Source organism: Primulina tabacum, chromosome 8 (genome assembly GCF_025594145.1).
Source record: "Primulina tabacum isolate GXHZ01 chromosome 8, ASM2559414v2, whole genome shotgun sequence".
Lineage (NCBI taxonomy): Eukaryota > Viridiplantae > Streptophyta > Magnoliopsida > Lamiales > Gesneriaceae > Primulina > Primulina tabacum.
In genome coordinates, this window is record NC_134557.1 from 6,760,089 (window position 1) to 6,784,631 (window position 24,543).

Genomic DNA, 24,543 nt, shown 5'->3' on the forward strand with positions numbered 1-24,543 from the left:
AGTTTGATCAATGTTATTTTACAAAATTCTCACAATGGGTAAAATACACAGATTTTGTATGTCTTGCATTACTTAATAGTCCCAAGTTTTTTCAAGAAAAAGGACATACAAAATTAGGAAAAAAAATAATTTCGGTCACGTGAGTTGATCTATTTTCTGTATTAGTCATATAACTTTCAATATTTAGTTTTTATTTAATAACTTTATTTTTTTTTTTTCTGTTTTGGTCTTTTTTTATCGGAACCTACTAAATCTATCAAATATTGATTATTTAAAAACAATATTTTTCTAAATGATTCATATAGTAAAAATAAATCATATATATTATAACACATTAAAATCTATATAAGAAAAAATAAAAAAATAAAATAAATAAGTTTTTTTTATCAAGCAAACATATCTTTTTTTTTTTTTTCCCTTTTTTAAAGCAAACGTATCTTCTTACCACATGGTTTGCCTTCGGACCACGTTAAATTTAATATTTCCGAGTCAACAGAAAAATCCCACGCACCAAAAGGTCCTAACTAGGCTTAGGCTTGGATTAATGTTTGGAATTAGGGTTGTGGAAAAGTCAAATTTGAACTGACTCCAAGATTAATAATCACTCCCATTAAGCTCGACTCGTGTTCCATTTATGATGAATATGGTTAAAAAGATATGATATATTTTTGTAATTTGATATGATAAAAAGATTATTTTGATAAATTAATTTAACTAAAAATTAAAATTGATTATAGTGATTGTTTTGAGTCTATTTAAGAAAATGTCTTTTATTAATTTTTATCGACAGTGCAACTAAAATTCGAATTTAAAATAATAATAAAATTAATTTATTTTTAACCAGAACACAAGTATTTGAATTTGCCTTTTTCTTTCTTTTATCCTTCTTTCTATTTTGTAACAATTTTTTTGGGAAATTTTTTTATCATGTATATTTTCTTGGATTTTAGTCAATCATGTTATAAATTTCAATTTTAGTCAGTGTACTTGAGATTCTGACAATTTTAATATTTTTTTTTATCGAGAATCATGTGCATGTAATTTTTTTAGTTCGACTCAATAAAATTTTTTTCTCTGTCTCAGACACGTATATGTACATCAAATCAATCAAACAAATCATTGGTTTAAAAATACTTGAATTAAATAGAAAAGTTCTAGATCCAAAGAATTGAGGAAGCAGCCTGGAGCCACTTATTTCAAATACATATCAAGCCAAATTAAACACAAATATTACATAAAAACTAACAAATGACTGCCCTTTTGTCACAATATATTTACCTAGTGAGACTATATCTATAAGTTACAACCACTAATTTGACCTTTCCCAGTATGATTAGGGGTTTGTACAGCGACTATTTTCAGAGAAGAATGTCAGGATGGAGCTTGATTTTAGGTGCTGCTGCGACCAGTAAGTGTGTGCAGTCAAGACTCGATCCAGGAGTTCCTGTGGCACAGGCTCGCCTCGCCTTTGTTGGGGTGAAATTCTCGCTGTGTGAACCAATGTTTTCCACTTGTCCTGAAATACAAGAGCAGTTATTCAGAATTCACTGCAGAATATGAGCACTTGAGAATTCAAACGGTAAATATGTGTTTTTATACGGGACCGTTGCATAAAATATGATTTCCGGGTATTTCTTGCATGGCTAGCAACCAAGAAATGCGTCAAAAGCCACAGAAGAACGAGAGACATACATATAAGAAGAAACTGTTGCAGATTCGATATTCGTACCTTCAAATCTACGTATGTTCTATGTTTAGCAGTATCAAACGCTCTCAGCTTAACATCCCGCCATCTGCCGTAAGATTACATTAATGAGTGAACATATGTAATCGAATCACTATATTTCTTAAAGACATAACCGATGCGCAACTCAAAATCTTTTAAACTATAAAACAAGTTCAATAACTCAATCCTTGCGTCACATAAGAAGCCACTACATGCAAGTCTGGGACGAGTATGGCCCCCCGACAAACAATATAATCACGGAAGCCAGAAAATTGATGCATTAGGTGAAATTATCATCATCTAATGATTCCCATAGGTTTCAGCAAGCATATATCACCATACCCTTTATCATATAGTTTTAGCACAGAGTTTCACCAGACATACCGTCCCGTTCCAAGTTTCTCAACAGCATGAACTAGAGCTTCTACTTCAGAAACAGTGAAAGGTCTGCGGATACGGCGGTGTGCAGAATCAGACCTCTTACATTTCCTCAGAGGAATCACGGCCAATGCATCTGGTTCCATCGAAGGTACAGGAACAAGTGCTTTTGATTGTGCACCAGGTATCTTTAATGACGAATCAGGGACCGAATCATGATCACTTTCTTCTAGACTATTGAAATTATTTCCTGAGAGACCTGGTGGGGTATCAAGATTCCCTCTTTGGATAGCACTTCGAGGGAGATTGGGACTCGAAGGGTACCTGGAAGTGCACCAAGTTAAACTGTGAGACAAAAGACGAGACAGATGCAGAAATATAATCTTCAAGAATCCTCGTATACTGGAAAGAATACCTTGCCAGTGGTTGAGGATTGTTATGCAGAAGTTGGCATGGATGATCGTCCGGACATAGCTGTGATGATGGGGCAAAGGAGTGGTTTGGCTCAAGAGTAAAACCCAATGTATCCATCTTGTTATCATGAGAAATTCCGGTCTGCGATAAAGTTTTGGTATCATCTCGAATCTTCTTACCCTGAAGAAGCACTCCAACTTGTAGCCCGCCGCCTAATATTGCATTCACTGCCTTCATAACCGTTTTCTGCAGGATATTATTAAAGCCGAAAATAAACCAACAAGCTTCTTGTAACCAAAACAATCAGCTAGAAGAGTCCATGACTTGAAGTTCAAATACCTTAAGGGAACCAATGGTTGCCTTTTCTGGTATTTCAATAAATAGATCTGGGACCCTAAATGATTTGATCTTAAGTTTCACTGAGTCAAATGAGACATTCCAAATGAGAACATCTTCAAATACGAGGCCCGGGCCGAGGAAAAAAAATCAATTTACTCCATGAAAAGTTCTCTTACCTTGGGGGTTCTGAGAGAGAAAAGATGCACGTTCGCTGGATGAGAAAGTTGGAGTTTTGATCACTGCATATAGCATTGATTAATTAATCTATCGCCAATCACATCCAAGCATAATCCACAAGTAAATATTTACCCCTTCGAAGATTTGGACGAGAACCCAATGCACTATTATTTGTGCCATTGTCAGGAACGGCACACATTCTATCACAGCTGATGTCTTCATCAGAATTAGACGCCAAGTTAAAGTCATAAAACTTCCTCTTCTTGAAAGGATAATCCCTTAAGGATCTTTGGTGTTTAATAATTCTCTTCCGGTTAATATAATTGCATCTTTCCGTAACTGTAGGCATGATACACCAATTTAATATGCCGTACAATCATTATCACCATATAAAATAACGAAATGATATAGAAGCAGCTCACCAGCACTATATCGGTCATCATTCTTCACATTTGGTGCTACTTCACAAGGTTTAGATGTCAGTAACTTTCGACCTTCAATGTTGCTGACACGAAGTGCTGGCCTAAACTTTTTAATTCTGGTGCTTGTTTCAGTGCACGCAGAAGAATTTTCGTCATCATCTCTAGTAACTAACTTTACATTTTCCCGAATAACAGGGACAGAACCACTGGGAGAGTGGTCTCTGCACAAGTGAAACTTTACACTATCAACTGAACTAACTAATCTGGGGGGTAGATGCTGCGAATCAAGCATATCAGCCTGATTTGTTACTGGGAAATTCCTAGCTTTCCTACTTTCATCATCCAATCCACTATTAGAAGAGAATCGACAACCAGACGAGTCAAGATTCGCAGGAGTGAAAATTCCAAGTCGCATCTTGCAATCATCGTTAACCAAATGTTCAGCAGAATCAACTTTTCCCGAGCAATTAGGCCTCGAGATTGCATCTTTTTGAGCATATTCAGGTTTGTTCGATTGGAAATCTGAAATGGGATTCTCTGTGATAATATCAGTGAAAAGAAAGTTCCTCTCGTAGCAATCTTGATCACATGACTTTCCTTCCAACAGCTTCTCTTCGTTCTTTTCTTGTTTCCCAACAGAATCTTGCACAAGTGCCAGTTGCTCCTTTCGAGAAAAAGAATCCACAGATGGAGAAGAACTTTCCCCTTCAGAGAGTAACTTGCCAGCTACAGTAGCCAATAGATCAAATGCACACATTTGGCTGCCATTGGCTTTTCTCTCAAATGAGCGCCTCCTCTAAGACAAGGGATGATGAATAAATGGACATAAACCATTTTCCATTAGCCATGAGACATAGGAAGAAAATGATAATAAAAGCAAGAACAGCAAAAATTACTCTGATTGATCGGGTAGCTCGAGGCATAGGAGGCACCTGATAGCCATTAAAACCATATTCTAACCTCTTTTGCAACACCATAACTCAAAAACCATAGCCTGGACAATCCATTAAACAAGGAGTGTTGTTAGTTGTAATATTGTTGAAGTACTGCAAATTACAATAAACCTGCCAACAGATCATCATCAGCAACGAGATCATTGCGTGTCAATACGAAAATTTGTTTCTTGCGTAAATTTGTGTCGTATAACTCGGAAATGACCAACAGAAGCGACATGGGTGGATTAACTTTTGACATCTAATAATAAAAGGGAAATCTAAAAAAATGTGGGTAAGAAAGTGAATTAAATTTTGACATCTAAAATTCACTGAAAATAGAGCGAGATTAGGTCGGTTGCATCAGCATGGAGTCTTGCGTAAACAAATATTGTTTCTTGGATTTCTCGTAAAGCTTATGTTTGAATAAGGATGACCCACATTGAGAACACTACAAGGGCTGAATAACGTCAGGATCGATGAAAAACGCCCAGAAATTTTCAACAAGAGATATAACTGCAAAACAGTAGTGCTCGAAATTTCCCACAAATCTAACAGTGTACCTATTGAAATCCATTTCAATATTAGTACACATCAGGACCTCAGAAAATATAGCAAATATGCAAATGCAGAAAGTAAATTAACCCCTCGAGATCATAATAAATTTAGATGATGAAATTCATTCAAGGTTTAAACCTTTTGCACACCAACGCAGCAGTTAATAATCCAAAAAAGTAGACACGATGCATAAAAAAGCATTGTTTTTATATTAAATACTAAATCATTAACTCTTTTCACCATTGATGCCCTGGAAGGACTCGGGCAGGAAAGGGTTCTTCTCGTCTGACTAGGGTTATCTCGCTCGACTAGGCTTCAGGCATCGTCAACTATAGAGCGGAAATACATTTTGTAGGACAGACAATAAATAGAAAAAAGCCCTAAGAAAACCACGGTAAAAAGAATTTTTGAAACATCATCTTAAACCACAAATGCACGATTATTTCATATATCAGCGAATTTTCAAGAATTATCAAGCGAGCAAATGCTTCAAAGATGAGCCCAAACCAACTATTTATTTTATAATAGTGTCAGTAACTTGTTATTGATGGATCTTAACCATCCTTCGAGATTTCGGCACCTTATCATCTAAACCAAGATAAAAGACACTTTGCATGAAAAAATCCCAGATCGAACGTGAAAGATGAAATTCAAAACATGGATCATCGAAAAATAATAAACCAAATAAGTTATAACTTTCTCTCACTCTCGAAAGATTTTCACTTTTGAACCAAAGTCGTCAACTTTACCAAAATACAGATCAAAGGACCACAGAATTAGATCATCTCAGCATTCAAAGAACCAACCATAGATTCCGGCAAATTTTCCTTCAGAAAACAAAACCCTTCAGGATTTCCCTGAAATCATACCCACAAAGATGCAAGATCAAACTTTTTCCCCAGATTACTAATCTAAACAACAAAAGAATCCAAAATTCCCATTCGTATGACCCAAAAACTCTAGCCCATTTCGCAATCTAAAGAGAGAAAAAAAACTCCTGAAAAGCCCCAGAAATAAATTCCCTCTGTTTTATACCCCCAATTTTTTTTGCTTACCTCTGTGAGACATGAGAACGATATATGGCCAAAACCCTGTGAAAACCACACCCCATACCATTGCTTAAACCCCAACTCTTATATAATTGACCCCTGTCACCGGGCCTATCGGTAACTTCACTGGCTACAAAGGGTTGCGGTAAAGAAACTGCCTGAAGACCTGTTCTTTTGTGGGACAAATACGAATTGGGATAGTGCCACGTGGAGAGAGATGAGAATCTCGTGGCCTTGTCTCCTTTACACAACCGAGAAGAACGTTGGGTCACCAAGGCAAGCGAGGGAATTTTAGTAAACTTTTAAGGTTGGTTGGAAATCCGAGTTGCGAGGAGGTTTGTATTTGCAAAAGCTTTGGCTTAAAACTCACCAAAATCATGCTTAGCCAACAAGTATCTCCGGTTTTACTCAAACTTAGCAGATAAATTCTCCATACCCAAAACCATAAAACACAAGTAAGTGCTTCCAACGGACATAAACTAAATAGCTTGCCATAAATACTTCGAAAATCTTCAAGAATTTATCATTGAAACATCAGAGTTTGAAACAAATATTTACAAATAAAATAGTTTTATGTATTATCATCTCAGCTGATGCCTTCATCAGAATGTATTATCCACAATTTATTTTAAAAAAATTCTCATATCATCTCACATTTTTATGTATTAAAATCTATTTTTAAAAAGCATAAAAATTATATAAATACAACGCGTGTACGTTCTTTAACTATCACAACTATAGTTATAAATATTTCATTTTTAAAATTAATAATATTATTAACTGTTTGGTACTGGTTTCTTGAGTCGATCATAATATGGACCATAGAGTAAAAAAGAAAATGTGGTGATAAATAAAAGTTAGACAATTTCTATTCCTAGATAAAATAACATAAATTAATAGGATAAATTAAGGAATTTAAGAATATTCCAATGAGACAAATGAACGGCCCGTGGCGGTTTTGATCGAGATCCACATTCTTCCCATTCTTTCTTTTATCTCACTTTAATTGTTCAAAAGTGCCATTTCAATTCTTTAACAAAAATACGATCACTTTATAAATATCACATAAATTATAAATTATCTGTGATTTCAATATATCTCTAATTTATCTAAAATTTATTATATTTCAAATTTTATAATATAAATGTAGCTTTAAAATACAACTAACTATATCTTAATTATTAATAATAAGCTTATCGCACAAACGTAACACTACACATGTTTCGGCTGACTAGCAAAGATTGGGCACATGAGATCTAACATCAATAATTTAAAACCATTTATTTTCAGGAGGGTTAATATGGTCATTTAATATGTGAAGTCAAAGCAAACTCTCCACGTATTGACAGTTCGACATCAAGTGCCACGTCATACGAAAGATCAGCCGACGTGGCTTTTATTGGGTTCAACTGGAAACTTCATTTGTTATATTATATTTTTATTTTATATGATATAACAGTATTTTAATTCCACCGACCAATTGAGCTAAATTCAATAGAGAGAAAATCTGCTGGTGTTTGGCACTTTAGAAAACCACTCAATATGACACGAACATCTGAAACGAGAAACGAAATACGATAAAGTACAGTTACTTAACACAAACCTAACCAAAGGCTCCAAAATTATGACATAAAATTACAAGCCCACCAACATAGACCAAATCATCAGGCATAAGTAAAACCAACTGCATCTTTAACAAAAGAAAATAAGTACTTCATTCGGATAAATCGGCATACTGCCATGGATTAAATTCTGTCGACTGGACATCACTTGTGTCGACGGCAATTGATTTCTCAATAGCATTCCGGTGCTCAGTGTACTTGCCATTGTAACGGTATACCTCAAGGTCTCCCCAGGGTGTCGGTGTAACTTCGTCCGTTTGATCAAACCATTTCGGTGTGAATATGTCACCTTTTGCTTCCCGGTTTCTTTTTTCAGCTCTCTGTTGCTCTTCCAAACTGAACAGATGTATTGCAAGAATATTCAGAGATGACAAAATTCAAAGAAACGGTTACCACTGACCAAAGTTGTATCATAAAGGATAACATTCATTTTTCCAAGTGATGAAAGAACAAAATCTGAAAAACCTAGATTCGTTGAGTGTAGATGATCAAAAATGATGAAAGGATCCATGCGAAGAAGTGGAAAAACCGAAGGACGATATTTAAAATTACATTAAAATACAAATAAACGGAATATGTAAATCAATCACATGAACAAAAGTGACCTGTCAATTGTCGATAAAAGCTTGTAAAACATGGTCTTGTACCAAGTGGCCTGTATATTATATAGGGGCTGCCAATTTATCAGTCTAACCACAAAACTGTGTTGTGGTGGACAATTTTGCACCGAGTAACACCTAGGAGCATACTCATTGTTTTAACAAAGGGTTGAATGTGAAATTAAAACGTGAACTCCAATGAACATCAAGCACTAGTGTAACTCACTTCACTTAATATTGACTAGACGCATAGCCTATCCTATCCTCTATTGATAATTTTTTATAGCGATCGACAAGTTCACAAGCAAAAAGGCAACAAAGAAATAAGGCAGTATATCCATTGGATGAGGAATGGACCTGCTCTTCTCTGCACCGGCCTTGGAGAGGTCACCTTTCTCAAGTGCCCATCTGTCAGGACGTAACCGAGAATCTGATGCCAACAACTTCTTGGGAGCAGTATCAAAACTGTTTATTTTATGTGCGAAGTGGGTGTACTGAAATTTGTCATTTGCTGGAGTTTCTGCAAGATGCCAAACCTGCACAAGCATGTCTTCTTAGCTATCAACCAGTCAGGCCATAATACAGAATAGGTTATTGTTTCGCAAAGCAAAGGCAATTCATAAAGGCAGAAAACTTGATCCACCAGTAAGCTACAGTATGAACTTACGGATAAAAATAACTTTAATAAACATCATATTACATCAGCAAATCCGAAGGGATGACAATGCTACAACAAATATTCCAACATTTTATCTTACCCACTAAATTCAAACAATGTGTCCCCAAGGAAAAAACAATCCATACAAAAGAAATCATATAATAGCATGCAACACAGACTCTAGCCCTTATTTGATGATAGTTTCATATAACAGGTCATAATTCTCCTTTTCACATTGTAACATACAATAATATGAAAAAGGAATAAGAGAAAATCATGAAGTTAACCTCTTTCAGTTCTGTGCCAGGAAGAGGTTCTCCTTCCAAATCACACGGTTGATAACTCATCGACTCGCTCCATTTCCCGGTCATCAAAATTTTTGGTTCCTCGTCAGCATTATATACGTATCCATCTACCTCATATCGATTAGCCCTACAAAAAAATGGTTAGCTAGCATCAGAAGCAGACCGAAGAGAGATTAAAAAATCTATACACATAAAATTAACCATGAAAACAACATTAACTACATAGAAACATTGGATCATTACATTTCAGAGAACGATTCAAACAAAGCTATAAATTGTTGTTTCCTATTATCGGGAGAAATATTCAAAACATTTTCAAATTTTCTAACAAAAATCATTTTGATGATGAAAAGGGGAAGGGAGCATTCTGAAGTTACAGGGAATATGATTTTAGTTTGTAATGACATTCGGTATTGCTCATCTTCTAAAAAACACAACTTTCAGAAGTTTCCACATTCCTAAAATCCATCTGAAAGATTTGCCATTAGACAATGTTATAGCCTATAGCCAAAGCAATCTGAAAATCTTCAACGGCTTGTCACTTTCATTCGCACCAAACACATCGATAAAAGTGTTTCTTGAACCCTAAATGCTAACTCTAAAGTAAAAAAAGATCAAAGATTATATATAAAGCAACATACCCAAACCAACCACAGGGTTGAAAATAGAGTACGACTTTGTCCCCAGTGGTCAAGTTTGTCATGACCATTTCTCCAGGTGAATCCACCCATGTTCGTCCAAAGATCAAATTGTTGACTTTGGTTGGAGGAGGAACCAAATCTAAGATAACACCATCGCGCTTGAGAGTTACACGTGTTCTGCATTAGAGAAACATGAGGATGCCTAAAACGTCATCACAAAATTAATAAATGAAAACGTCCTAACTAGTCAAAAATCAAGACACAAACTTACCTTCCAACAGGATAGATATCAAGAGAGTTCCCTAAAAATTTAGTTTTTAACTTAGATGTCACATCATATGTGAAGTGTTCATTTTCAGCGTGCCCAGCACTCATAGGAGGATGATGGCTGATCTGCATAATGTTAAAACATCGATATCAAATAAAAGAATCCAAATAAACCAACAGAACAACGTCGACTTCATCATGGTAAATCCGGTGTTTCAAGATTCAACCACTGATGCACATCATGCTGAGAATTCAATCATGAGGCTCAACCAGATTACGATGCACAAGTCTAAGGGGCACATCATGCTGAAAATTCAAGACATGAGGCTCAATCAGATTATCGCTCACAAGTCTAGCCTCACCTGCTCGGAGATGAACGAAATTCCACCATGGTTAACCATTTCATATGTCTCGCCAAGAATTGGATTGAAAGGCTTCCAGGTGCGCTGATAGGCAAAATAAACAGAAACTGCCCATGATGCTGCATCAAATAAGAGAAGTTCCTTTAATGTATTTTAATTGGATCTCCAGTATCAAAATTAATGTGCATAAAAGTATTGATCAGTTGTACTACTAAATGTAAGAAAAACGCACATGCATACACCAACCGCAAGTATGGATCTTCACATTCATCTGCTTGATCTAAAAGGTGTGAATATTCCATTAACTGTATGATAATGGTATAGTAAGCATTACTTTGCATGAAATGACACTATTAAAGAACCAGCATAGTATTCGATGAATATGCATGTACCTCTGCCACTTTCTGAATCATTGTCATTGGCTCAAATATAAGAACAGGGAGGGTCACCATCGATGTAACATCTGCACCAATGTATTTTTGCATCATCTTCCAGTAACCGTCGCGTTCCTTTAAGGAATTAATAGATCTATCAGTACATACATCCACACACACGCAGAAAAGAAACAATAACTTACAACACAACTTGAAGTCTCATAAGCATGAATAAAAAGGGAACCCCCTCCAACATAATTAATAAAAATTAGACATGTAGGCTCCTGCTCGGGAGCCGGAGCCGTTGTGCGTTATAAAGTAGAGAAAAGTGCTTCAAACATGTAAAATGGTTTTAGCACTCCTCACCCTAACAAATGTTTAGTGCATGGTGTTACCAGTCAGCATTGCCATCCAGAAATAGTACTGGTATAATCCCAAGTATATGTGAATTGTGGAGTTTTGCGTAGCCACCACCCATTTAAATAGGTTTATGGAGACATCGCTGTTTCCAACTGCATAAACGTCCCCAACAAAAACTTATACATGCCTAAGGTGATAGGTATTATTAGGAAAAATTACATCAATGTCAAAAAACTCCTAACAAAATTGCCAACATGTCTAACTGATCGATTGAGGGTCATAATTTGCAATTTGTCATGCACAGATCAATCTTGGTTAAAATCAAACCAAATTTTCCTTTGATTCAAAATTTTTACCAATGTCCAACTAATTCAAATTTCAATCTCAGCAGAAACAGTTAATTAGTCTTTTCAAAGTGTCTGCTGACAATACAACAACCTAATTCATTACGTTAATTGCAAGATCATGAATATAAATCCATAAACTGTCATCAAGATCCTCATTTAAAATTAATATAGCCACTAGACAACTCACCTCTTTCTTCCATCTTCCTCTCTGTGCTTCCTCTTCTGCATCTTCTTTGCCTCCTTCAGGATTTATAACTTCAACCCCTTCATACCCTAACAATCTAGCAACAGGTAATGTGTTTCTCAGATAAAAATATAAAAATTTTCATGCATTGGAAAGATGGAAGAATCTATTCATGAAACAGAAAGGTCTCATTCCTTGATCATCTTTATCAAGATGAACATGATGAACATTAGTGCATCTGTGTGTGCGCATTAATGAATTAAAGGTGTGCACATTAGCATAGTCAAGTATAGAGCAAAGCCGCTTATTATATACTTGAGCCAACTCTAAGGGAACCAAATTTTTAGGCAATGAAAGCTCAATATTGACTCTTGCATCTCCAAAAATGGAAATCCAGATCTCTTGCTCCACCATTGTAAAATCAAGACCAACATTAATTTCAACTGTTTACACATGACATATTCTAGATTTTCTAATGCTTTCATCAAACCGTGTTTCCCATGTGATTGATTCATCAGTTACTTGTATCACAAAAAAAATAAGATCCAATGTATTACATTGCCAAACCAAAAATTCAAGTCGGGACGCAACAAGTTACCTTTTCATCCCATTCTCCTATATATTGTCAAAACGTTAAAAGTACAGTTCACTAGCTATATCATCTTCTTCATTCGTTCCCAAAGCGAGCAAACGATTTGCTAAAAAAATGAGGAAACTAAATCATGGACCAAAATATAATACTTAAAAAGAAAATCTCATTCCCACCCTCAATATTTTTCAAATAATAAGAAACAGAGCAAGGGTTATATACATGAAATCATCACTAGTACGTCCCTTTTCTCGGAGATTTGCCACTAGAACATCTATAGAGGCTAACAAATAAGCAGGAAAATTTAAAAGCGAGTAAAAGCTCGTCAATAATCAAATCGATTGGGAAATAATGAGCTCCAGTGCACGCGTATCATTGCAGCAAATTCAAAATTCTAGCTTAGATAATCTGAATCCACAGGTGAACATATATCAGCCGGGAATTCAGCCGGAATATATCCACCACCAGATTTCTGGAAATCAAATTGAGATTGTGAACACAGAAATATAACTTTCCGTTCCGTAAACCTTAAAAATTACAGTATGTTCATTTACCCGTTAACAGATCTATGCATGGCGTTGCTGAACATCGACAATCCGGACGTCATCGCCGAGAAGAACCCCCCCTTGCTTTCATCTTTCTTCGGACTACCCATTTCCTTACACCGGAATTACAAAACAACCTCCTTATAAAAAATCGAAAATCCACGAACGAATCCGAAATCCTCAATCCAATCAATGAAGAGTCCGAGAAACTGAGAAAATTGGAATTTTCAACCCTAAATTGACCCAGCGATCTGCACGAAGGAGACTTCGCCAATTCAAGATGATCATTATAAAAATCAACTCGTGTGGCAATTCTTATATTATATGAATCATCAGGGGTAAAAATGGGTTGAAATATCAAATCTAGTTGGCGGTTCTTGTCCTATAATGGGACATTGATTTCCTATTGATCGTACGTGTACTACACGCCTAAAATCCAACCGTTGAAAACAAATAGATGACGTCTCCACATTACGACGCAGGTTCGGTGGTCGTCCGGTTAAATACTGCTTCAATGAAATCTGACTTTTTCTTTAAAAATATAATATAATGGTCACATTGATTTTATTTATTAAAATTTATTCAGCTTCCACACAATTATTAGCTACTAATAATCATATAGTCTATGAAAAAATTAATGAATTACTCGAATATATTATTAAAATAGAGATTAAATATATATTTTTAAATACCTACTATAAATTAAAAAATGATACCAATATATGGCGAGAACACATCTAGACGAGTTGTATCAACATCGAAGTGAGTCCAATCTGATTTGTACCTACAAACAAGTTAAACATTATACATATTTTTATAACTACTAGATGCACAAAAAATTCAAAAATTAATACGTTAATCAAAAGCATATTCAACACAACAGTATTTTAATAATAAGTTAATAACAAGATATTGAAAAATTGTTGCTTGCTCGGAACCAGCTTCTAGATCCGTTGGTCGGGTTTATACCCATCTCAATTAAGATGATTTTAATATAAGATCGGATTTAAACTCGATGCATTGTCATCTCGATGATACATTAAATATAGACAAAAATTTGTGTGAGACGATCTCACGGGTCGTATGTTGTGAGACGGATCTCTTATTTGGGTCGTACATGAAAAAGTATTACTTTTTATGCTAATGATGTTATTTTTTATTGTGAATATCGGTAGGATTGACCAATCTCATATATAAAAATTCGTGAGATCGTCTCGCAAGAGATTTACTCTTAAATACATGCATGCATCCATACATATATCTATTAATATCTAAATTTTTCTCAAAATAGTTATTTTAATTCCAATTTTTTTAATATATATGTAGAATCGCTTGCTAAAAGCCAGAGGGAATAATAGAATCCAAAATTTTGACAACTAATAAATAAATAAATCACAAAACCTAAACTTGGTGAGATTGTTTCTCCAATAGAATCCAAATCTCTTTAGGTCTCTAATTCCTTCGTTTCCAGCTATTTGTGATTCACTGCGGCGTATTGTTCCCCTTCTCAATTTTCAAGTTCACAAATCTGCTCTGGGGTTCGAATTCATCGAACAAGACTTTTTTTCCACATTTGAGTTATTTTTGGGAGTTTACTGGATTTTAATTTTATCTATTTACACCAAAGATGAAGCAAAGGAAATCGGCGAAATTAAATATTCAACAGGAATCGCAGCTTCTGCATCAGAACGATCACATATCGGCGTTTAATATAACGAAGCTGTTGGATCCTGATGCTTCTTGGGATAAGGTTTCATAATCTCTTCTTTTTCTTTTATATCTATTTATTGTTGTTGATGTTTTCCTAGGCTTTATTACGTACATTTTGTCAAACCAGGAAAGAAAAAAGTTGTTTTTTTGCCGTGATTCTTGGTTTTTTTTTGGCGATAATTGTTGATATTTTAAGGTGAGAAATCCAGAAGACATGGATGATAAATTTTGTTGATCATGCTATTTAGAATTACATGTATTTACTCGAAGGAGGTACCTAGATTGAGATCGGTGTTGGGACCTCGAAAATTTATTGATCTGGATATTGAAGAATTAATTAGCACTAACTGCAAAACATGGTTTAACAAAATGTTACTATGTTGGCTAGGATGTGTGAGGTTGATTGTTGTGTTTAAGGTATTTAGTGAACTATAGTAATTAGTACATACTAGTTTACTTCTTGGAAGAAAAATATCTATGTATTTCTTAAATTTAGAGTGACATTTTTTTTGGACTAGAATGGATTTATTTTCTACATTGTTACAAAATGCACTTTACAGTGGAAAGGGAGAGGGAAACTTCAAACAGTGGAGGCGTTTTTCATCAATTTTCTGGCTTTTATAGACACACACAGTGAGAAATTATTGCATATTTCATATGTTGGAAATAATGAAGTTAAACTAGTACAAACTTCTACTGCTTTTTGGAAAATGAAACTAGCACAGATCTCTAATGCAAGGATAAGGAATGGCACACCATTTTATAGGGAAGATGGGGGTAGAAGGTGTTATTGAATGGCATTGAGAATAATGAGCCGGTGTCTTTTTTCCATTTATTTGTTGTGACGAGAAATTTGTAAGCCTCCTTGTTTGTTCATTTGAACCACCCCTAGTAGTTGAATTCATCTGCACGGAAATTTGTTTGGGGTGTGCAGTTGGAAGACCGAAGATTTTGATATCTTAGAATAGGTGAGAGAAACAGAAGACAGGCCCTCTCTTTTGGGTAAATTGTATATCATCGAATCTCAAATTTTGTTTTCTACGGTCGATGTAAGGAAACTTTTGTCAAGGTTTAAACTGATAGCAACTGAGGTTCTAAGCCATGCTCTAGTCTCCGTATCTACTTCTGTTATTTTCATAGTATGTAGGAGGAACGCAAATTGCTTTAGGGATTTAAGGATGTCCCAAACTAGTATTGCAATGATATTTCTCAGTTCTAACTGGAATATTTAACCAGGGCGATAACTAGTGGGTATGTATTGCTTCTTTCATAAAGCCGAGTATTCAAAGGCTATTGTGGGTTATACTGGTGACATTTGCATTGAAATTATGTTTCTGGAATAAACCGAAAGCTTGAATATCCATAATAATATTTATAAACAACTTTGACTGAGAAAATTTAAAATATTCCTATGTCCTTGAGGTGTTACCATCTAATTCAAAGTAACGTTATTAATTATCTGTCACAGGATCAACTGGCTGATGTTTTACATTGGATTAGACAAGCATTAGCCCTCATATTTGGATTGCTATGCGGTGCGATTCCCTTAGTTGGGGGCATCTGGTTTCTCCTGTAAGTTACTGCTCTTTAGCATTAATTATTATTATAGTTGCTACTTTTGTATGCATGAAGCTTTTTTAGATTAAAAGTGTGGTGGATACATTTATGTTTTTGGAAGTGTGAAGCTCTTGTCATGTTAGACATATAATTATTGGCAGATGGTAATCAAATAAAGTCATTGCACTTGTTTAACTTTGTGACAATTCCCATATTATTATTCTTCAGTCAATATTCTAGTTTAGCGTTTCTTTAATACGTGTTTCCGAGATGATTCTAATATGGGATCTAGACAAATTTACATGGTGGTACCGTTGCCTTGCGTCTGTTTATACTTGGGCTAACTTCTAAAAAAATGTAAAACAGTTGATCATATTGCCAACTAACTATAAATAACGTAAAGAAAATTATTGACTCAACCACCTACATTTTTAATCATGATACAAGTAATATTTTATCATTGGCTAAGCCGTGAAAAACCCCAAAAAAAAGAGTATAAAGAAGCTACAGCCAAAAGGTGAAGAAAAGGGAATGGAGCTTGCATGGTAGAAGCAGTGAAGAAAGCCAGAGATTGGTGAAAGAAGATGGTGATAATCGTGCCACTGAGAAGAAGACATCAAAACATAAATATAAAAATGGTGTCAGAAATCTAGTTTACAACTCAATACTTGGGATTTCCAAGAAATCAAGTCAAGATGGAATGTTGATTGGACTCGTGATATTCCTTTGAGTTCATTTTCATCTATAATTTCTTTCAAATACATCTTTCCTAGACGACATTAATGTAGGCTCTGGATATTTACTTCTAGTAACAAAAATAGAGGTCTCTTGAGTTATCTGTCAAAAATCATAAAACCCTTCATGTTCTAACTGTGAAACATTAACGGTATAAAGCAACATACTTGTTTAATTAGAAGACTAAATATCAAAGTAATAAAATAAAATAAATCTGAGTTCCACTACATCATGCGTCAAGTCTAGTCGACTTCCTTCTTACGTGTGTTGCTGCTTAAAATATTGTTTAACTGATATGTACCCTCTCACGGAGCATCCTGCATGGACACCTTTTTCTTTATTTATTTCCATCGTCATTTCCTACACGACATTGGTCCTGAAAAGAGCAATAACATCACAAGACACTTCATAAAATCCTATGATAACAATATCATAGCATAATGATTGAGCAGTGATTAAATTGTGTGTCTGGGACACTGAGTTCGTGCAAAGCCTTGCATAAAGGAAACTGCTGTTGTTTAAGCTTTTCTTTGGATGAGGACTTGGATGCTGAGTGTCAACTAGTAATTTGAGTTGTAGAATAATGAAATTTTAGTAGTCTTGTAATCATTTTGGGGACTCAACTCACTTGGACTATGGGAGTCCTCCACATTATGCTACTTCTAAGATACCAATGCAATTAGTTACTATGGTCAAGGTTATAATTATATACTCCCAAAGTATTTTGCCAGGACTAACTCTACGTTAATGACTTGTTTTCATTCCATGTCTCTTAAACAAAGAAAGTTGCCTGAGCTATTTATGCTGCTATTTTGATATCCAGGTTTGTGGCATTATCCACTGGGATCATCTATGCATACTATGCTATTGTACTGAAAATTGACGAAGAGGAATTTGGCGGTCATGGAGCCCTTCTTCAGGAAGGGCTCTTTGCTTCCGTATCTCTGTTTCTGGTATGTTAAGCCATTTCCTCATTACAAATGCTCATACTTAGATATGCTTAGTTCATACTTTGTCACAATCTAATCTTCTGATTATATCACAGCTAGCATGGATTTTAGTATACAGTTTGGCACACTTTTGATTGGCTCTATTCGACCAAGACATGGATCGTAGCTCTGCTCTCGCTTCTGCAAGATAGTAATAGGTCGATTAAAATTTCATGTTGAACCACCATTTCATCTGAATAAACATATGCTTCAGTTATTCTTTATTAATGATCGTTATTAGCCTGAAAATGTAGGATAGACTAAGCTTCCATGTTAGTTGAACCTTTTTTTTTTCAAGATTTTGGTTTTTTATTCTTGTTGTATCATTATTTTAAATATATTTTTCTAGCTACAATTATTTAATCAGCAGCAATTATCTTGAATGAGACCTGTCATTTTCCAGCACAATAAAGTAATTATATCTCTCTTGTTTATGGGTAATTATCCTGAATGACACATGCTTTGCTTTTTATACGTCAATTTATCTTCACGTGAAGTATGTGTTACCTTTATGTACCTTAATAAAGTAAAATGTAACTCAAACGTGAAATCATTGTCATCTGTAAAATTTGTGAACAGTCACTCATCACAAGCACTTGTGTGTCGATTTCTCCAGAAAGAACTCAAAGAGGAGAAAAAAAAATCTTAAAATTTAAAAAATTACCTCTAATCAGATAATGGAAGAGCTACGGAAGACATTGTTGTAGTCGGCGGCGACAGTAGGAGGTCGACACTGGAGGCCGACAAGTGTCGATGGTGTTGGAAGAGTTGAAAGGCAAGTTTTTTAGGTTTGGAGAGATTTCTGGAGCGATGTGGAGGAATGCTAGTGAAAATTTTAAAAATATTTAGGCTTTACAAGTGACCATATTCATATTTCAATCTCAAATTAGAGATCGACACAATACATCAGGTCTCAACGTAGATACTTAAATAAAAATTTGGTCTACAATATATGAATAGAATAAAATCAAGCTACAAAAATAATATTAATTATAAAACGTGACGAAAATAAATTTAGCGATCGGTATTACTAATTTTGTATCGTTTTCTAATTCGGTTACAAATCTCCATTTCTTTTGTAGTGAGTTATAATAGGCTTTAACAAATTATCACTTTGATTTATGCCCGTCAATTAACACAGAACATGAGCTAGAGTGTAAAATATGCATTATTCACTCAGATTTCCACTACATACAGCGACTCAAGAGATCTATGAAACTATAATCTGAAAATATCTAAGAACTCATCATATGTATATTTCATCATCCAATCATAATCAATCAAGCATACTGAAAGCTAATCCTAGTCCTATCAAAGAAATCATCCCATTCATGCTCTTCTGTTTTCCCGAAGGTGTAGTATTTCCAACTCTTTTCTTCATCAAAATCACTGGAATTTCTCCCTTCTTTCATATTTCTCCTCAAACCCTCCACTCTTTGAAGAACTCCTTTCACCGCTAGATCAAATGCATCTTCTACTGTCTCCAATCTCGACTTCGGATCAGCATAAGTAACCTTTGGGATCAGTTTAATCACCTCTTCTCTCATGGATAACACCTTGTTTTTTGGAATTCGAGATAGTAATCTCTCAATACTCACTTTCTTGTTCTTCACATCCTCCTGCGATATGAACACTGAATATTTCTTATAATTCCTAGGCAGATGCCACAGATATTGGACATAAGCTGAGCCCGGATGGAAAAAAACTGGTATACAGCCAGCAAGAATTGAATCAAAAGTTGATCGTCTGGTGAACGAGTCCCCTGGTGGCTGGAGGCAGAAAACGGAGCTTTGAAACAGCTTCATCACATTAGCTGGCTTTACACAATTCTCTTTTGAATCTATACATTCCAGCATCTTGCATTTGCGTTTAGCTGCATTGCATTGTTCCATGATTTCTCCTCGGATGGATCCCTTCATACTAGGACGTGTGCCACCGATAAAGCAAAATAAAGCCTTTTTCTTTTGCTTCCTCAACTTATTTTGCCATTGGAGAACTTGATCATCGTTTGAAGGATGAAAATATGTAGGATATGGTATTGCAAAATCGTTCTTGTTCCACGGACTCGACTCAATTGACAGCATCGTCATGTTTTGTGACTCGGGCAACAACATAAGCTTGTTCCCCCAACCCGAGTCCTCGTCCACTGCCCTTCGAAAATCCCATGTTATGCGCCCCGTAACCAAGAAATGGTCTCTCCCTCCCATTCTGTTCCATTCAGGTTTCTCTTTCAACCATTTGACCAATCCCATGGTATCATAATCCTTAACAGATGTGTTGTAGTGATCCCACAAGTATCTAGCAATATCCAACCCTGGATAATATGGGACAAAGATTCCAGCAGCCTTTGATGAGTCATTTGTTAAGCATTCATATTGCTTCATTCTGTTGTGGAATATAACCTCTAACGCGAATTGGTGTGTAGTATACCAACCGGAGCTCAAGAAAAGCCTCTGAGGGTTCCCGAGTCGTTGCCCAAGTCCTAGGTTGCCGAAATAAGGGCACATGTTAAACCATTTGTTCAATAACTTGCATTGATTTATCAGATCGTCATTGTATCTTGTAGGTAGATCGTGTACATAGATATATCTACCATTGCATGGTTTTGTCTTCCTCCGGTTTTCACCTCCGTTGTTGTCGTCGTCGTATTCTTCCCCTTCTTGTGGTAACTGGGGTTCTAATTCTTTTTGTAGCTCTTCAAGATCTCGAATTTCATAATCTGTTTCTGTGTATGTTGAAACATTCATATCTCTTCCCGAAATGCCACTTGTGTCATTTCTTGATACAATGTTTCTCGGCGAATGATTCAAAGGTATTGTAACATTTTGATCATTAGAAACATTTTTTCTAAGGATGGAACTCGAATCTAAAGATTGGAGATGGTTTTCTTGATCGGGGGATACCAAAGAGAGCCCGGGGAGAGAAGACCAATCAAATTCATAAAGCAAAAAATACCAAAAAACAAACAAAAGAAAGAACACGAACCAAAATTTGTTGCGATGCCTTGTTGAAATAGGATTCTCCATTTTTTCTTCTTGATCCCTTTTCTTGGAGAATCGTCGTCTCATCAAAATATTTCAGGGTACCTATTATTACAAATCGTCAATTATCAAAATTTTAGCTATCGGTAATATTAAAAAATTTGGTAGTTGATGGAAAGTTAGGTTTATAAGAATGGAATGGTAGATTTAAGTTCCAAAAAATGTTTCATATTTAGGATCCTTAAAGGCGAACAATATGCAAATTTTTTTTTACCACTTTTCACTTTCATTCTTTTTTGAGTTTTGGTGATAAAAAATTAGTGTTGATTAAATTAGACTAAATTTCGTTACATCATGTGTACGTATTGATGTTGTATCTATGTATAATTTAGTTTCATTTTGGTGGACGAAAAATATTATAATTTGGGAATTGTTGAATCCTAAACTAGGCCAAATTTTACTCAAAATTATAAAGGTGTAAACCAAGAAATACAGACTATATATATATATAAACAAGGAACTAGATCAATCTGGATTGTGCAGTTTGATTATGAGTTAAAAAAACACACACGTAAATCACAAATTCCATGCAACAATATGGTACAAACACATACACATATCCTAAAATTAAACTTTTACAACTCCCTACGATTCACGAATCATTCATTCTCCATCTCTCAACCATTTTTCATGACATCGTATCCTATGGATCGAATTCCCTTCATTGGTATTTCTTTGATTGGATCGATATAATTCTTCATCACCACACCTAATCTTCGCTCCGACATGGGGAGGACTCCGACCGACTCCACGCCAGATTCGGAGCTCGGCATCAAAGTCCAACCCCGCCAGACCTACTTTCATCCCAGGTTCCACCCCAAGAACCGCCCTCCACCACCTCTACCTCAGCAGCCTTATCCACCGCTCTTTAAGCACTGGTTCCCATGGCTGGTGCCCTCAATTGTTGTTGTCAACATTGTGTTGTTTGTGATGGCAATGTACATAAATGATTGCCCTGCTAACTCCGATAAGTGCATCGGTGCTGCCAACCTTGGCCGGTTCGCCTTCCAAAGCACCCAAGAAAACCCTTTGCTTGGCCCCTCTGCTGCTACGTACGCCAGCTTTATTTTCTTAGGTTACTTGCGCACGTTTCGATTTTGCAATTAATTATTCACGGGCATTTTTCGGAAACGATTAATTTGTTATTTGATGATCGTTTGTTATTTTCTGGTGAAGGCATTCTTAATTAATATGTATACCACAAAAACACATAATTAAGAAAAGAATATATATGAGCGTGTCTGTCAACTTATGCTTTCATTTTTATTTCATAGGATTTCACAACCTCAATCTCATTTCTACTCAAAAATATGTGTAATTTTTTAAAAAAAATATAAGTAATTTCACCCCTCAAATATTTAAGTTGTTTTCCTTTTCTAAATTAATTAATGGTTCAGCAAGTAAACGAACTCTCGTAACCTATATGGTTTTTACGGGGAATTCTTGATTTTTGTGATTAAAAATTTGATTTCAGGCTTCAAAAAATGGGAGCATTGGATGTGAAGAAAGTGGTTGAAGAACACCAAGTGTGGAGGCTAGCATCATGCATGTGGTTGCATGCTGGGGTATTTCACGTTCTAGCAAATATGTTGAGTTTGTTATTTGTTGGCATTCGGCTTGAGCAAGAATTTGGGTTTGGTAACTAATTCTTCTTGCATCATACATTTTCACAACTCACTATATATTATTGTTGGTATATATATATAATGTGAAGATGATATTATATATATATATATATATATATATATATATATTGTTGCATGGTGCATGCAGTGCGAATCGGTGTGTTGTACGTGATGTCAGGAATCGGGGGGAGTCTGTTGTCGTCTTTGTTTGTTAGGACAACAATCTCAGTTGGTGCATCTGGAGCATTGTTTGGATTGCTTGGTGCTATGCTTTCTGAACTCCTTATCAATTGGACTATTTACGAGAACAAGGTTATAGGGGTCTCAATTAGCAAATGAGGCATTATATAAAAGATGCAAGCATAACACTCCATCCTCTGAAAAACTTGTAATATATTGTTTGCAGTTGGAAGCACTATTGACTCTTCTGCTCATCACTCTGATCAACCTGGTGGTTGGAATCCTCCCTCATGTAGACAACTTCGCTCACTTGGGAGGATTCGTTAGTGGGTTTTTGCTTGGATTTGTGCTTTTGATTCGGCCTCAGTTTGGACGGGTCAGCCAAAAGAATGCTGACTCTAACTATTTTGCATCTAAACCCAAATCCAAGTACAAGATTTATCAGTACATCCTCTTGGTTCTTTCATTGTTGCTACTCATATCTGGGTAAGCATTTCTATCGCGATCTCCTACATATTTATGCATAAATTTCAACCACGGTGATAGTAGTAAAAATAGTTGAATTTTAAATTATAGGCTATATATTCTCACCTTATATTGTTTATTCTAATTTTCTTGTGCAGGTTTAGTATTGGATTGGTATTGCTTCTTGGAGGGGTTGATGGAAATGAGTATTGTTCTTGGTGTCATTTCTTGAGCTGCGTCCCGACACCATTTTGGAACTGCGAAGCACGATGTTCGGTTAGTGGTTTAATAAATAACTCAGATTGTTTTCAGTTTGATTTCAGCTACATTGCATCTGAACCATTTTATAGATTGATCATTCACCTAAATCCCATGTTGAAAATTATTATCTCCTTGCTAACTCATTTCACTAAGGCTGCGTTTGGTTTTGAGGATAAAATAAACTAATGATTAGTAAGTAAATGATAAAGAAAATGATTGTCGTAGAAATATAATATATGGTGTTATGTTTGGTAAGATTTTTAAGTGTAGGATAATTTTGAATTTTATGATGAAATGACAAAATTGCCCTTTCTTCTTTTCTTTTCTTCTTCCACTCCGGCAGCAGCGACGGCGGCAGTCCGGCGGCGGCGACGTTCCGGCAACGTCGGTGCGGCTGGCAGTCAGCGACGTCGACGGCTGCCGGCCAGCCGGAAGTTATCGGTCGACGGCGACGGTCGGTGGTCCGGCGTCGGCTGGTTCTCGACGGTTGTCGGCGGTGATCGGCCAACGGTGGCGGTTGTCAGCCAGTGTCAGCAGTCGGCCGACGGTGGCGTCGACGGCGGCGGCGGTTGGTGGTTAAATAATCACGCGTACCAAACGAGGGATAAAATGGGTTAAAAAAAATAAACTTATCTTATCACAGCAACCAAACGCAGCGTAACATGCATGCAGTCAAGCCAAGAGGCCAATCAATTGTACCTAACGTGCATGCAGAACCACAGGAGCAAGTTCTACATGCTTGGTAATAACAACACCACCGCACAAATTCAGCAGCTCTGTGTGGACCTCTGCCGATGACTTTATAGTTTATTTACACATTATCATTTTCTCGTTAAACCAAGTATAAATACTCGATTCGATTGGCCCGTCGTCGTTAACATTTAAAATTGTGTTTAATCAATCAATCTTATGAAACATAAACATATATGTTGATATTTGCAAAAGTAGGCCTTTTATGAGACGATCTCACGAATCTTTATCTGTGAGACGGGTCAACCCTATCGATATTCACAATAAAAAGTAATATTTTTAGCATAAAAAATAATATTTTTTCACGGATGACCCAAATAAGAGATATGTCTCACAAAATACGACCCGTGAGACCGTCTCACACAAATTTTTGACTTTTTGC

The 24,543-nt window shown here is 35.8% G+C and overlaps 5 protein-coding genes across 15 annotated transcripts; 2 read left to right on the plus strand and 3 right to left on the minus strand.

Moving 5' to 3' along the window:
* Positions 1-1,103: 1,103 nt before the first annotated feature.
* LOC142553444 (telomere repeat-binding protein 5-like) lies at positions 1,104-6,419 on the minus strand. Of its 10 annotated transcripts, none has more exons than XM_075663707.1 (11): positions 6,002-6,419; positions 4,830-4,951; positions 4,353-4,450; positions 3,457-4,252; positions 3,167-3,373; positions 3,034-3,096; positions 2,858-2,937; positions 2,520-2,764; positions 2,111-2,428; positions 1,730-1,793; positions 1,104-1,516 (listed from the first exon to the last, which is right to left on the minus strand). In XM_075663707.1, the coding sequence occupies exons 3-11, from the start codon at positions 4,431-4,433 to the stop codon at positions 1,334-1,336; spliced, it is 2,037 nt and encodes a 678-aa protein (XP_075519822.1). In that variant the 5' UTR covers positions 4,434-4,450; positions 4,830-4,951; positions 6,002-6,419; the 3' UTR covers positions 1,104-1,333. The 10 variants fall into 10 exon arrangements, with proteins under 10 accessions (XP_075519822.1, XP_075519821.1, XP_075519820.1 ...); XM_075663706.1 differs by lacking the exon at positions 4,830-4,951 and adding an exon at positions 5,753-5,803; XM_075663705.1 differs by lacking the exon at positions 4,830-4,951 and adding an exon at positions 5,738-5,803.
* Positions 6,420-7,519: 1,100 nt separating this feature from the next.
* Positions 7,520-13,133, minus strand: LOC142553445 (oxysterol-binding protein-related protein 3C-like). The gene is made up of 10 exons (XM_075663710.1): positions 12,858-13,133; positions 11,718-11,811; positions 10,842-10,958; positions 10,682-10,754; positions 10,450-10,568; positions 10,092-10,213; positions 9,821-9,997; positions 9,162-9,306; positions 8,574-8,752; positions 7,520-7,953 (listed from the first exon to the last, which is right to left on the minus strand). The coding sequence occupies exons 1-10, from the start codon at positions 12,956-12,958 to the stop codon at positions 7,710-7,712; spliced, it is 1,371 nt and encodes a 456-aa protein (XP_075519825.1). The 5' UTR covers positions 12,959-13,133; the 3' UTR covers positions 7,520-7,709.
* Positions 13,134-14,228: 1,095 nt separating this feature from the next.
* LOC142553446 (uncharacterized) lies at positions 14,229-18,222 on the plus strand. The gene is made up of 4 exons (XM_075663711.1): positions 14,229-14,598; positions 16,027-16,130; positions 17,674-17,803; positions 17,896-18,222. The coding sequence occupies exons 1-4, from the start codon at positions 14,476-14,478 to the stop codon at positions 17,932-17,934; spliced, it is 396 nt and encodes a 131-aa protein (XP_075519826.1). The 5' UTR covers positions 14,229-14,475; the 3' UTR covers positions 17,935-18,222.
* Positions 18,223-19,073: 851 nt separating this feature from the next.
* Positions 19,074-21,030, minus strand: LOC142553447 (putative xyloglucan galactosyltransferase GT11). The gene is made up of 2 exons (XM_075663712.1): positions 20,433-21,030; positions 19,074-20,321 (listed from the first exon to the last, which is right to left on the minus strand). The coding sequence occupies exons 1-2, from the start codon at positions 20,905-20,907 to the stop codon at positions 19,120-19,122; spliced, it is 1,677 nt and encodes a 558-aa protein (XP_075519827.1). The 5' UTR covers positions 20,908-21,030; the 3' UTR covers positions 19,074-19,119.
* Positions 21,031-21,502: 472 nt separating this feature from the next.
* LOC142554480 (RHOMBOID-like protein 1) lies at positions 21,503-24,333 on the plus strand. 2 transcript variants are annotated; one of them, XM_075665149.1, is made up of 6 exons: positions 21,503-21,932; positions 22,355-22,518; positions 22,654-22,817; positions 22,912-23,171; positions 23,309-23,426; positions 24,084-24,333. In XM_075665149.1, exons 1-6 carry the CDS (start codon positions 21,607-21,609, stop codon positions 24,207-24,209), a joined length of 1,158 nt encoding a protein of 385 aa, XP_075521264.1. In that variant the 5' UTR covers positions 21,503-21,606; the 3' UTR covers positions 24,210-24,333. The 2 variants fall into 2 exon arrangements, with proteins under 2 accessions (XP_075521264.1, XP_075521263.1); XM_075665148.1 differs by lacking the exon at positions 24,084-24,333 and adding an exon at positions 23,755-24,006.
* The last annotated feature ends 210 nt before the right edge of the window (positions 24,334-24,543 follow it).